At 34.8% G+C, this 14,666-nt stretch overlaps 1 protein-coding gene across 3 annotated transcripts; it reads right to left on the reverse strand.

Annotated features, from left to right (window-relative positions):
• Positions 1–1,972: 1,972 nt before the first annotated feature.
• On the reverse strand, positions 1,973–9,025 carry LOC131620937 (nucleolin 1-like). 3 transcript variants are annotated; one of them, XM_058892128.1, is made up of 13 exons: positions 8,680–9,025; positions 8,497–8,542; positions 6,905–7,006; positions 6,653–6,744; positions 6,462–6,579; positions 5,842–5,930; positions 5,372–5,444; positions 5,045–5,136; positions 4,845–4,962; positions 4,085–4,173; positions 3,398–3,485; positions 3,183–3,274; positions 1,973–2,864 (listed from the first exon to the last, which is right to left on the reverse strand). In XM_058892128.1, coding segments are annotated over exons 4-13 (870 nt in total). In that variant the 5' UTR covers positions 6,655–6,744; positions 6,905–7,006; positions 8,497–8,542; positions 8,680–9,025; the 3' UTR covers positions 1,973–2,755. The 3 variants fall into 3 exon arrangements, with proteins under 3 accessions (XP_058748111.1, XP_058748112.1, XP_058748110.1); XM_058892129.1 differs by lacking the exon at positions 8,497–8,542; XM_058892127.1 differs by having other exon boundaries at positions 8,497–9,025.
• Between the last annotated feature and the right edge of the window lie 5,641 nt (positions 9,026–14,666).

Here is a 14,666-nt window from a genome sequence, read left to right on the forward strand (position 1 = left end):
GTCCAAGATGCTCGATCATGCTGAATCGAAGGGTCCAAGATAACTATGAAAGGGCCCAACAAGAAAGGATGGAACAGCCCTGGAGAGGAGGAAACCTATTGCTGAAGGTGTATCCGAGGCCAGAAGAAAGCCTGGTAGGTTTCCTAGTTAGGTGTCACAAGGAGAAGACAGAGATTGTTATGTGTCCCAGATGCGGGGCGGTCTATGATAACCTTATGGAACAATCATTCGAAAGAACGCTATTCACCACTGGTAAGGAGTCTCAAGGACTCCGTCCCAACATGTATGTGTTCGACAATCGAACATCATCAAAAAGGTTTGATAGTCCTCATCCTAAAGCTCAAAGAATGACATTCAAGCTTCCGACAGACATACCCATGGATAGATGGACGCAAGATGGTGCAAGAAACAACAAGTGGCGAAGTTGGGACCAAGGGGGAAGAACTGCAATGGCTTATATAAAGCAATTCCAGACCTCAAATTGAGAGATGTACAGGTTGGAGAATTACAAGGGTAAAAATCCTATGTCCATATCCCAATGGAGAAGACATCAGAGGATGAAGAAAGCCCAGAAAGAATACAAGGCAAAGGAGGTCGGAGAGTCTAGCAGCACCAAAATCCCAATGCAGGGGGCACGATCAAGCAAACCTCCATTAGAGCGCAAGCTATTCAGTTCTGAAAATGAGAAAGAAGAGGAAAATATGCACTCCAGTCCTTGGAAGGAGGATGATAGAATGACAAATGACTTCGATTCAGACGGAGTGTCATCTATAAATTTCAATTGCAATGTTGTATCAGTGCTCCCTCACGAGTTTAACCAAGAGACAGAAGCCGAAGATTGCGAGGAAGCTGATGCAGAAGAGATGGCAAAACACAGACCTGTGTGTTATTATGTGCTAAACAACGGGGCTGTCGAAGAACAGAATGCCTTCTTTGAGAGACCTGACCAAGGCATGAGAAACCATCTGAAACCACTTTACATAAGGGCTAAGATTGAAAATGTTGGCATTAACAAAGTCTTAGTGGATGGAGGGGCAGCAGTGAATCTAATGCCCCAATATATGCTGAAGAGGACCGGTATGTTCGACACTGATATAAGGACACATAACATGGTCTTGTCCAACTACGAAGGCAAAATAGGGCAGACTTTGGGAGTTATCCAAGTGAATTTAACTGTGGATTCGGTCACAAGGCCAACTATGTTCATGGTGATACCAACAAAGACAAATTATAACCTTTTGCTAAGTAGAGAATGGATCCATGGAGTTGCCGCAGTACCTTCAACAGTGCATCAGAGGCTAACCATCTGGAGAGAAGATGGTATAGTGGAAAAAATTGAAGGAGATCAAAGTTACTACATGGCTGAAGTCAACCAAGTAAACAAAACCAGTTTCGACAGGAATTTGGCCAACATAGGGCCATGCCATGCAGCAGAGGACATATACTCCCCAAATAAAAATGCTTTATATTATTTATCCTTACACCCAAATAGATTTAAGTGGAACAGAGAAATAATGGACGGTCCAGATGACACAGAACCTATCGAAGGATTACCAGCAATACGACCAACTGGCTGGGACGAAGATGGTAATTATGCCTGAGTCATCTTTCTTTGAAAAGATTTCGGCTTATGTAGCCGAGAACAAAAGAAAAGCGGCTCTCGAAGCCGAATTATCAAGCATGGCTGTCGAAGCCATTCAAAAAGAGCTAGAAGCACCAGGCCCTGGGATACATTTTACCCCTCACCCTCCTGACGACACAGTTCAAGACGAGAAGATTTCAGGCGAAGAAATAAATCAAAGGCTGGACGCAATATATGATGAAGAGCCCTTGGGATTTGAGAAAGATCCAATGGCGCCAAACATAAAGATGTTAGCTCAAGACCCACTCGAAGAAGTAAATCTCGGAGACGAAAATCAAAAGAAGGTGACATACATCAGTGCAAAGTTAGAGCCAACCTTGAAGTTAAAAGTCATTGCGTTATTGAAAGAAAACAAAGATTGTTTCGCCTGAGATTATAATGAGATGCCTGGTCTAGGGAGAGACCTGGTCGAACTGAAGTTGCCTATAAAAGAAGGGAAGAAGCCCATCAAGCAAACTCCTAGAAGGTTCGCACCAGAAGTTCTCTCGAAGATCAAAACAGAGGTCGAAAGACTTCTCCGTTGCAAGTTCATCAGAACTACGAGGTATGTCGAATGGATTGCTAATATTGTACCTGTTATTAAAAAGAATGGTTCATTAAGGGTATGCATATATTTTCGTGATCTAAATGCATTAACCCCTAAAGATGAATATCCCATGCCTATGGCAGAAATGCTAATAGACTCAGCCGCAAGCTTCGAATACCTAAGTATGTTGGATGGATATTCTGGGTACAATCAAATTTTCATTGTAGAAGAAGATATGTCCAAAACAACCTTTCGTTGTCCTGGGGCAATAGGCACCTACGAATGGGTTGTAAAACGCTGGGAATTCTATATTCCATGACTTTATAGAAGTACAATTAACAATAGGGTTAAATAAGTTTTTGGTCCCTATAGAGTAAAAAATTTCAATTTCATTTTAGGGTTTTCTTCAATTGAGAAAAAGCATATTTACAAAATCATCATGTGCTATTACTTTAAATGACTCTTTATTTACAAAATTGTCATCGCCTTTCTTATTTACACCCGTTTTTAATATAATGGGTATAAATTTTAAAAATATATTCTTCTTTTTGTACTAGTGCAAGCATATCCTGATTATCACCTCTATTCTATGGCTTTGCTGTTTCAACAGACACCCAATAACCTCCTATCGTTGTTTGATGAAGTTTTAGTGCCTTCTTATAACCATGAATATCCTTGAAATCCAAATGAGCATACCTGTAAATTTTGCAATTAGAGATTGGAATGCCACATACTCTAGGACAATTTAAGAAAAACAAATGGAAAATATTTAATGACAAAATGCTATTAAATAGAAAAAATATTTCCCATGCTTAAGTGATAGTTGATACAACCATAAAACATATTATAAACTAATGCTATATGGAATAATTTCCATAAACAAGAAAATAGTGTAAGAAAGCAGGTGGTCCAAATAAATGAAAGTACAATCCAGTTAGAAGATTAAAAAAAATTGTTCAGATATCTAAATTATTCAATAGTGCATCACAACTTCTAGTAGAATAATAGCCATACCCCTTAATAGCCCCAGAATCATGATATCTTGGTAAGGAGATCCTTGTAATCTCTCCACAAAAGTTGAAATGATTGTGCAGGCTAGCTATTATCTGAAGGCCAAAGTAGGTAATAATTATAGATCAATACAATGCAAATATGCAATGCGATAGATCAAGACAATCTACTGCAGGGTCAGATGAAACCAAATAATGAGAAGAAAATAAAATTACTACCTTCTCTTCGGTAAGGGATGTATTAAATCCAATTACAAGTACAGTTAGAGGCTGAAAACTTCCGCATTTCTGAAATTGGATGCTCCAGCTGCTTACATTATTATCAAGGAATCAGGAAAGATAAATAGATATAAGATAAAATATTCAAATGAATTAACATAAGAGATTAACTACTTGTTTGCTTGTGTTAAAAAATAAAAAAATTGATAACCTGAAAATATTGTAAATAAAAATACAACACTAAAATAAAAATATATATAATAATAAAAAAACACGGTTAAGAGTAACACAATAAAGAAGATTTACAAAAGTAAAACAAACATTATAATTCTTAAGCATTGTTGTTAAATAGCCCTTATAGTTATGTCATACATCTAAAGCGTAGCAAAACTTGGATAAACCACTATTGTTCCGCAATACACTATTGTTCCTACAAACAAACCCTAGTAAAGGCTGTCTTGATTATTCTTGAAAAAATTCCTTAAAAATAAAAGATATGTATGTAAGATTTTACAATAACTTGTTTCCAAATAAAATATAAATATTTGAGAAAAAGTTGTTTTAGTGTTGATAATAAACAATAATAGTTGAAAAGGCTAACTCATTATAAAGGTGTTTTTTCACTCAAAGCTCACACACACACACACACACACACAATGAGTAAAAAAATACTACATTAACAATTACCTTTCATTGGGGGAATATTTTTGCCTTTCCAAAGCTAAATCGACAACCATGGGACGATTACAAAATACTTTCTTATTCATCACAAGAGCCTATAATTACAAAAGCAAATTGATTCTTAACTCAACAAGTCTTGGAGTAGAAGAAAATTTTATCAAGCTTAACCATAGAATAGAGGATGCAAATGGCAGAGCAAAACATGAAGTACACGCACATACATAAAAATATAATTAAACACAAATCCTCACTATACGATGTTCAAGTTATAAGACTTGATAGCAACTTGGTATTGACTAGAAACAAAAAATTAAACACAAATATTCATTGTCATAAGGATACAAGACTTATAAATCATAAATCCTAAATAAATAGACAAATTGATAAAATCATGATAATAGGTAAGTAATGGGCAAACTATTCTTAGGAGATATTCTAAGAATAATATAAATTCTAAGAGAGTTTAAATAATTAGCAACAAGTAATATAAAGGATATTACATCCATATGGATTTTGTCAAACGAAAAAATTGTGATGGCTTTACACAAGACCCAAAATGGACAATATTACAAAATGTGGTATCGTGCACTTAAGCTCGAAAAAAGAAACCAAATAAAATAAATAAATAAATTGGAAATTTTAGGAAAGAAAAAAATATTTTGGAACAAAATAAGGCTGCTAAAGTTTAGCCCAAATATATATGAAAAGTATATGTTATTATTGCTTTTTGACAGTTCTAAAATAATTGCACAATCATAATGCTTACCTTTTGTGCTGCTTCTGCTGTTGAAAACTGAACATGTCCATGGCCATTAAACTTCCCTTTGCAGTTTGTACGGAGACGAACATCAACAATTTCCCCATAATCTTTGAAAAGTTTTTCCCTAAATAATAGTAAAATGAAATTAATGAAAAAGAAAATAACTCATTAGCACTAACATCAAACGATTTTTAAGAAGAACATACATATCAGCTCGTTCTACAGTGTATGACAAGTTTCCAACATATACAATATTTGATGTAACATTTGTATGATTTGGTGTGGCAGGGATTTTGGGCTGCAAAATTCCATAATACAACTAAAAAATGATTAGAAAATTGAAATTGCATGAAGATACGATATTGGTCATTTACTTTCCAGTTTCTACGGAAGCATCATCAAACATCTTCATGCAAATGCAATATTTACTGACAAAAAGACTAATTAACCATGAAAAAATGAAATAAGGAGATGTTAATGCAATCTTGTGAAAGAATAAATGCAACAAATCAATATGATTGAGAAAAATTCACCTTGCTTTCTACGAGAGATGCGTCAAAACCCTTTATAGTGTGAGAGTGAAGATTTCCACCCGTATGAAATGAACTGCTCAAGTTGATAAAATTATTAACAAGGAAATCAAATAATTTTTCATAAGGCTATATATTCAAAACAAATCATAAAACTTATTAGGGGCTTGTTTGTTTCTGCTTTCAAAATTGCCATTTTAATTTTAAACCAAACACAATATGTTGAAGGAATGACCAGACAACACATGCCTATTGTAAGGAATTTTGACATACATTTGTAATGGTCTAATAGACCGATTTCATGGAAAACATGTTTCTTAATTAAAAAAACATTTTCCAAAATTTTATGACAATTAACTAAACTTGTTGGTTAAAAAAAATTCTAGTGCTTAAACAACTTTATAATTATAAAAGAATTGTTTTATTTAAATCATAATCAAACACACCATATACAAAAAGATATAAATAATTACCTTCTATAGGTGGGATATTCACTCTTTTCCCGAGCTTTGTCTACTTTGATACGACGATTCAATAATTCGGTATTATGCAATTTGAGGGCCTATGATTGAAAAAAAAAAAGAAAAAAATGATTCTCAACTCAATATTTCCTTGCGTAGAGCGTTGATACAACAAACATACATGAAGATGATGCAAGAGATATAACAACACAATAAATATGTAAGAGTATAAAAGAAAACCCAGACATTTAAAAATTTCAACACCCCAAAAACTAAATGTTTCGCAAAGATGTGGGGTCGGATGATACATATAGCCAGCAACACCTATTAAGAGAACACTAGGTGGTTATTGCATTATGGAATAATATAGAGGATATCATACAAAAAAGAACATGAAGTAATATGACAACAAATGCTAATTTGATGAGTTATCTTTGGTACCATTAAAATACAAATTAAAATACATAACATTGAATTACTTAGCAGTAGTATAAACAAGAATAATATTTACAAGATGTGCAACATTGTGTTTTAATAACATCAAACAATTGTTGCTTCCAAAGGTTAAACTATCTTTAAATAATATTTTTGGTGTAAAATGATTTGCATATTACATATGGGCAGAAACTTACTTTGTCTACTGCTTCTACTGTTCCAAATTTGACAAATCCAAAGCCTCTAAACCTCCCTTCACAATCTGTTATGAATTGGACATCTACAACTTCACCACAATCTTTGAAAATATCCTCCCTGAATAATCTTGAAGTTAGAAAAATAATCCAAAAAGCAATTGGCAGGAAGATGCGTGAAAAGTAATACATACATATCAGCTCGTTCCACACTATATGACAAGTTTCTAACACATATTGTCTTTGGTGAAGCATAATTTTCGTTTAGAGTGATAGGAGATCCATGCTGCAAAAAATGCAGGAAATAACATAACATAACTGATTTGGATATTTATGTTGCAGGAAGAAATTGTCTCAAAAAATAAAACACATATCACTAAACAAATTTTGGTATGATATTGAAGCTTTCATATATTATAATATTGAGAAGCCAAATACTCAGATACCTCACATGTCTTCTTCTTCTTTGTAATAACTTCCTTCTCATTATCATATTCATACTCCCTCCTTTTACCTGTTTTTTGTGGCGTAATTGCTTCTTCACAGACCTACAACATGAACAAAAATCGAGTTTAGATTAACCATACTAATTAAGAGAGAAATAAAAAAGTTCATAATGAAATTGAAAGTTGATGATGAAAAACACGCACAACTGGTTCAGATTCATAGGCCATTTCAGAATGAATTCGGGGAATTGGATGAGTGAAGAGAGTTTTGGGGGAAATTCTAGCCGTATAGGATTTTATGGTTGTGAACAAGAGCAACAACTCGCGCCAATTTCACTAATTTTGTATGTTGTGAAATTAGTTCATCTTCAAAAGCTTTTAAACAGATATTCAAATGATTTTAAACGAGTAATTATTAAATTACTAAAAAAATTAAAAGGTTAGATGAATTGGATTTGATACAAATAAAAATATCTCCAATTTTAAATTTCAAAAAAAATGGAAAAAATAAGAAAAAAATGGGAAAAATAACGGCATGGTTCAAAATATATATAATTATAACAATAATATAATTGAGTTTCTCTTTTTAGATTTTGATACAATTTATTTGTTATCAATATAAATGTTAAATTAGTAATTAATAAATCTTTCTATTTTAACAAAGCAAAATGTATCTTCTTCATTTGTCACTGCGTCAAATTTTATTTTAAATTTCAAATTATTTCTTTCTCTTAATCAATTTTGATTTTAAATTTCAAATTATTTTCTTTTTTTTTTTTTTTGGTTTATCACCACCGGTATAGTCCGGTTCGGGGGATCAGCTCTGGCATCAAGTGGGTCAAGCCCCCTCCCGATCGCAGCTGTGGGGATCGAACCGTGGTTCTCCCTACCAAGTCCAGCGCCAATCACCACTGGACCAACTAACGATTGGTAAATTATTTTCTTTCTCTTCATCAATTTTGTGTGTTATATATTATATCATTTATAATTATAAATTACATTCAATTCTCTCGTATATTTATTTCTCTCATTTTGTTCATTTATCTCTTTTATTCTTCTCAAATCCACAAGTTGTTTCCAAAAAAAAAAAGTAAAAGTTTTTTAAATTTACCCATGATAAAAATGAAGTAAAGAGACACGATGAAGAAGAGATTAAATAACTATTATAGTCCCCACCTCCCAGTAATTAGATTGACCTTCCTACCAATGATCATGCTTCTAAGCTCATACCCTAAAATCCTAATGTTGAAGATCATTTAACCTCCATTTTCAAAGATAACTCGATCAATAAAGAGGACTCTTGCAGAGCCATTAATAACAACAATAGGGTTAGAACAAGCAACATTAGAAGTGGAACCTAATACATTAATAAGATCGGAATTCAAAAGAACAAGTCGATTATGGGACTTAACAGTCTTAAATCTCTTATGCAAAATAAATACAACACTAACCTATCTAACTACATAAGAAATCAGAAGAGGACAGATAAATATCATCAACACAAAGTAAACCATAAAAACATCAATGATAAGGACAAGTATCCCAACATAGACTCTATCAACAGCAACAATGAAAATATGAAGAATAAGTACCTTTCCAAAAGAAAAATCCCAAATTTTGACTCCATCATCCACAAGTCTCAAAATAAAAACATGCAAGACAGAGAAGAGACCAAAGAGGGTAAATTGTCAATGAACCAAAATGAGATCAATCATTATTGTAACCACAAATTTGGTGTTAAAATCCCCATCAGATAAGGATTGGATTTATTGTACCTCAAATGCGAGCTTTGTCGTTAAAGGGATCTAGGGATTATGAGCCATTATTTTCCATTTGGATGGTGAGATAGTAAAGAATGTTGCCCAGAAAATGAAAGGTGGTAACAACCTTGTGATAGCGGAAGCCATGGCTATGCTTAAAGTCGTTAACAAAGCGATTAAGCTAGGTTTACAATACATGCATTTTAAAACTGACGACACCTTGGTTGTCTAAGAAATTAAGGACTAGGATCTTCCTAAAATCGATTGGGGAATGGTTTGTAACCAAATTATGAAGAAGGTGAATTGTTTCAAAAGAATTAGGTTTTGTCTCATTGATAGAGAAAACAATAGCATTGTGCATTGCATAGCTAGATATACGACGCTTTCTTACATTAGGGTTAGGAGTGGAAATGGGCCTACAAGTCGAAACAACTCTATCCTGATTTGTACCAATTCTGGATCAGGCCCAAAATTCTAAAGACAAATATTTTATGTTAAAAAAATTTTTATGCGTGGAATACAATAAATGCTTTTTTATTCATTTATTTTTCGATATAATTTTATTCTTATTTAATATGTTTTTGTTTTATATTTTTTTCAACATACTCGCATTATTTGCAGGGGGTTAAAACTTCAATTCTATTCATCTTAACCTTTCTTTCAAGCCGCCTCTCTGAGATGCTTTTTCATCATCAAGAATGGGAGAGAATATGGTTATATGTGGTTAAAAAGTTTTAGTGATGTTAAAGGAACAAAATAAGATATCGAGAAGAACATCAACGAATAAAGAAGAAAGAATAACTTAAATAAAAAGCATAAAAAAATACACCTAAGTTTTAAAAGTTTGTCATCTAATTTGAAGCTCAAGTATATACCTTCAAAGACCAATTGTGTAAAATAAGTGTGTCACTTTTCAAGTATTAAAATCATACACAGTTACAAAATGTTTTTCAAAACATTACATCTTTTCAACTTCTTATGAAAAGCACTTTGGAAGTAGCTGAAACCTTTTTTAAACAAAGTATAATTGATTAGGAGTTGTTTGTAATCGATTATGAAGAAAAAGTTTGCTATAGTCAACAATGGTGGTAATGTAATTGATTATGAGGTGCGTCTCACTTAGTAGTCAGTTTTAAATACCTAATAATCGATTATGGTTTAAATCTTGAAAAAACTACCTTTTTTGCTTTGCGCGTAAGATGTTATGTTTATTTTTCGATCCTTTGTAGTGATTTTAATTTGATGATATCTTACGATGTTGATTGGTTTGATGACAGGAAATGGTCTAAGTTTGGGGCTTCCATGACATGTTCTGGTTGTTAAGGAAATGATACGAAGATTTCTATGAGACATCTGATGTATAGACTTTTCACATCTGGTTTAATGACTTATCTTAATATAGTTGTTTGATTGAAGTTTTGTTTGGCTGTCTTTCAATCTTTTTGTTATGCAAATTCTTACAAGGCAATTAATGGTGAAGGCATTTCTGACGGATGTTTCTAATTGCATATAGTTTCTTTCATTTCTTAAATAACTATATTTAAATTATTATATGTAATGATTAATCATTGGGATTGGTTAAGATTCAATTGATGGATTCTTCACAGAGAGTAGAGACATGAGATTCTCAACTGTGACTTCACTCAGTGGATGATTACAAGTAATAATAAATAACCTTCCCTCCAAATTCTAATATAGATTAAAATAATTGTTTTTTAATTTTTTTAAATGATTTTTATAAAAACTTTCTCAAAAATGTAAAATTTATTTCGAATCTTTTTTTTGTTTTTGTAAATTAAGAATATTTACGACATTCTGTAATTTCAATATTTGTTAAAAGTATGAAGGCGTGACTTGAATGAATGAAATATTATGAAATGATCAAAAGCTTTAGTTTATCCATTTAACAAACTTTACATTTATGACAATTGTTTTAAAAAGTTAGTTAATAACTTTCCATTATAGGAAATCTGTTAATTACTGTTTGTTGTGTTGAGTTAGATATATTTCAACAAGAGATTTAAATTAAAAAATATTAAGAAACTTCTCAACCAGCACTTGCATATAAAGGTTAAAAACTCTTAAAATCTTAAATTAACTTATTATGTATCTACATTATTTTAGAAGTTCTTTCGTTTAATTGATTCATAAACACATGCTTATATGACAAGATATCAAATAAGTAATTGTGGAAAATGATACCTTCACAAATGCTTGGTATTGGTTGTCCAGTGCCTTTAAGCACCATGATTTATCCCCAAACCTACCTACTCTACCACCACAATCTTCCCCACCCCTTCCACCGACACGATAGTCACCTCTACCATCACCCTCACCTTGAATATCACGTCTATAATTTGGTCAATCCCTTTTACTTATTTGATAGCCACCTTTGCAGCCATCTATATCTTGATTATCATGTTTATAGCTGTTAGCTCAACTTAGAGGCTGCTTTATCAAATGTGATGATAAAACTGTGGCAAGACTAAGAATGGATGAAGCCAGAGTGTGTATTAAAACAGCCTTTAAGGAAAAGATCAATGACACTATGAAAGTTGCTGTAGATGGAACTGATTTCATCATAAATGTGAGAGAAGACTCATCGTTGCTGAAGGAAGAAGTTGTGGATAGGAGAAGATTGGATGAGTTGGGTTCTGATCATGAAGAGTCCACTGAGGAAGTTTCGTCTATGGAGGATTCCGATGGAGGTGGGGAAGGTTTCGAGGAGATGGAGTCAACCGGGGACTGAGTACCTACTCAGGGGAAGAAAGGTGGCGAAAAGGTGCAGGATAAAAGTGATGGATATGTACGGGATCGGAGTGTAACATGTTTTAAGGAGTTCTATAAGGCTGTAAGGAAAAAGGTGAAACCTTTATTCCTTGATAGTGTCAACGTCTCTGAAAATTCGATATTAGTGCCCCATGCATTAAATGCAGCATATGATTTTAACGTGTGTTTGGAGACTGGCCCTAGTGGAAAAGAAGGAGAGAGGTTATCCTCAGATAGTATTAGTTATGACTTAAGTGGGACCAAGAATATGGAGGAGAAAAATGAAGGTTATGTTGGGCCAACTACCAATTTGGGCCCAAGTTCTAAAGCCTTACTTTCCTTTGACAAAGCTTGTAGCGTGTTGAGAAGCCCAAAACAGAGGAAAAAGAAAGCTGTTAAGGACTTGGGTTGGAGAGTGGAGTCTTCGAAGTCCTATTATTAATGCATAGCCCCAAGAATTAATCTCAAGAACAGTGAAGACGCGGAGGTGCAATCGATTATGAACCCGATTGGATCGGAGGCAGCGGTGGGAGCTTCTGGCAATCCCGGTCCCGGTGAGTCTACCTCTTGTTCTCTAACTGATTCTGAAGTTAACAAATGTAATCTTAGGCTAGTTAACTGTGCGAATTCAAATGTGGGGTGGAGAGTTTGGGATTCTATATCTAATATGGGGGTGGTTAGCAAGGTGGATCAAGGCATGAGTGTTAAGCTGGTAGAGGTAATGGAGTTGAGGGATAAGAAGAGAATGGTGGAAAAGAAGGCGAAACGAACAACGTTAACATGAATATTCTATCCTTTAATATTATATGAGGTGGGATTCCTTCAAAACGGAAGTGAATCAGTTTTCTTTTCAAATCAAGTAAGATTGAGGTGTGTTTTATTCAAGAAACGAAGCTACAAAGTTTTAATGATGGGTTGGCAGGATCGTTCTAGGGTAGTAAAGACGTGGAGTGGACAGCGTCGCATTCCTCGGGTGCGTCAGGAAGAATGGTTATACTGTGGAGGAAGGGTTTGCTGAGTCTTAACTATAGTTTCATCGATACTAGGTATGTTGGCATTAATATCACTTGGAAAGGCAAAGAATTCAACCTGGTAATGTTTATGCACCGTGCAACGTAGTGGCAAGAAGAAGCTTGTGGGAAAACTTACTGAGAAGGAAGATCAATTGTGGGGGGGAAGAATGGTTCCTGGGAGGTGATTTTAATGAGGTGGCGAGAAGTGGAGAAAGATTAGGGGAGGGAAGTCCTTCAAATAGAAGAGGTATGGAGGATTTTAGAGCCTTTATCGAGAATATGGGGATGGTGGATGTTCCTTATGTGGGAGGGCGTTTTACTTGGTTCAAAGGGAACGTCAAGGCTATGAGTAGGCTTGATAGATTCTTGGTCTCAAAAGGTTTTCTAGATGTGTGGGAGGTGGTTGATCAACGTGTGGGGAAGAGGGATATTTCAGATCACTCTCCTATCCACCTTAATGTCGGGAGGGTTGATTGGGGTTCTAAGCCTTTTAGATTTAATAATGCGTGGTTCAAGCATGACGACTTCAAGGGTTTCTTAAAAGAAGAATGGGATAAGATGATTGTAACGAGAAGAGGAGATTATGCTTTGTATGAAAAGCTTAAGAGGTTGAAAGTGCGGTTAAGGGATTGGAATCGGGAGGTCTTTGGGTGGATTGATCTAAGGGTGAACGTGGAAGTGGATAACATAAATGAGATAGATGATATTTTGATTGATAATCATGGTGGGATAGTGGATAACTTGGTGATGAATAGGAAGAGGGCTTCTTGAGAAATGTGGAAGTGGTTAAATGTGAAGGAGAGTATGTTAAGGTTGAAATCTAGACAACTTTGGTTGGAAGATGGTGACAAAAATACGAGGCTTTTCCTTAATTCGATCAAGGAGAGGAACCAAAGAAATGCTATAACTATGTTAGATGGGGAAGGAGGGACGGTGGAAGGTGTAGAGGAGATTAAGAACGCGGTAAAAGTGAATTTTGAAGATTTTTTCAAGGAGGAGAATTTTTCTAGAGCTGTCCCGGATGGCCTCACCTTTAAATCGTTAAGTGAAAGGGATAAGGAGTGGTTGGAGCGACCGTTCTTGGAGGAAGAGGTTAAAGAAGCCGTGTGGTCTTGTGATGGTAATAAGAGCGCCGACCCGGATGGTTATTCCCTTGAGTTTTACAAACAAAATTGGGAGGTGGTTAAAAGGGATGTCATGACTTTTGTCAGTGATTTCCATGATAAAGCAATTATGATAAAGGCTAGCACCTCGGCTTTCATAACGCTTGTTCCAAAAATCAATAATCCACAAACTTTGTCCGAGTATCGTCCTATTTGTCTCGTAGGTAGTATGTACAAGATTCTTGCTAAAATCTTGGCGGGAAGATTAAGAAGAGTGGTTGGAAATTTGGTTTCGAAATCTCAAACGACTTTTGTTCCAAATAGAAATATCTTGGATGGGGTGCTAGTTGTGAACGAGGTTTTAGATATGGCCAAAAGACAAAAGAGAAGTTGTGTTGTGTTGAAGGTTGATTTCGAAAAGGCTTACGATTGTGTTAGTTGGAATATTTTAAAGTATGTCTTGAGGAAGATGGGTTTTGGTGATAGGTGGATGCGATGGATGGAAGGAAGTGTCTTTACAAGTTCTTTATCCGTTATTGTCAATGGTAGTACTACTAGGGACTTTGTGGTGGAAAAAGGTCTTCGTTCTTGTTTGTGTTGGTTATGGAGGTGCTTTCTATGCTTATGAGGAAGTCTATGGAGATTGGTGAATATAGGGGTTTCAAGATCAATGATACCGAGGAGGTCAACATCTTGCAATTTGCGGATGACACTATTATGTTGGTGGAGGGAGAAACTACAAATCTTTGGAGTATGAAGTCAATCCTAAGAGGTTTTGAGTTGATGACCGGATTAAGGGTTAACTTTCACAAGAGTAACCTTTATGGTGTTATTGTGGGAGAGTGGTTCCTTAATGCGGCTTCAACGTTCCTTTCTTGCAATATTGATTTTCTTCCTTTCAAATTCCTAGGTGTAAAAGTCGGAGATAGCCCGAGGAAGTTATCTATGTGGAGGGATCTTATCACACATATGAGGAATAGATTGGCCGTTTGGAGGGGGGTTCATCTTAACATGGCGGGGAGAGTGGTGTTGATAAACGCGGTTCTCAACGCGATTCCTATTTATTCCTTATCTTTTTACAAAGCGCCCGTAAAAGTGATAAGTGAAATTAGGAGTA

This window comes from Vicia villosa, linkage group LG7, assembly GCF_029867415.1.
Source record: "Vicia villosa cultivar HV-30 ecotype Madison, WI linkage group LG7, Vvil1.0, whole genome shotgun sequence".
Classification (NCBI taxonomy): Eukaryota; Viridiplantae; Streptophyta; class Magnoliopsida; order Fabales; family Fabaceae; genus Vicia; species Vicia villosa.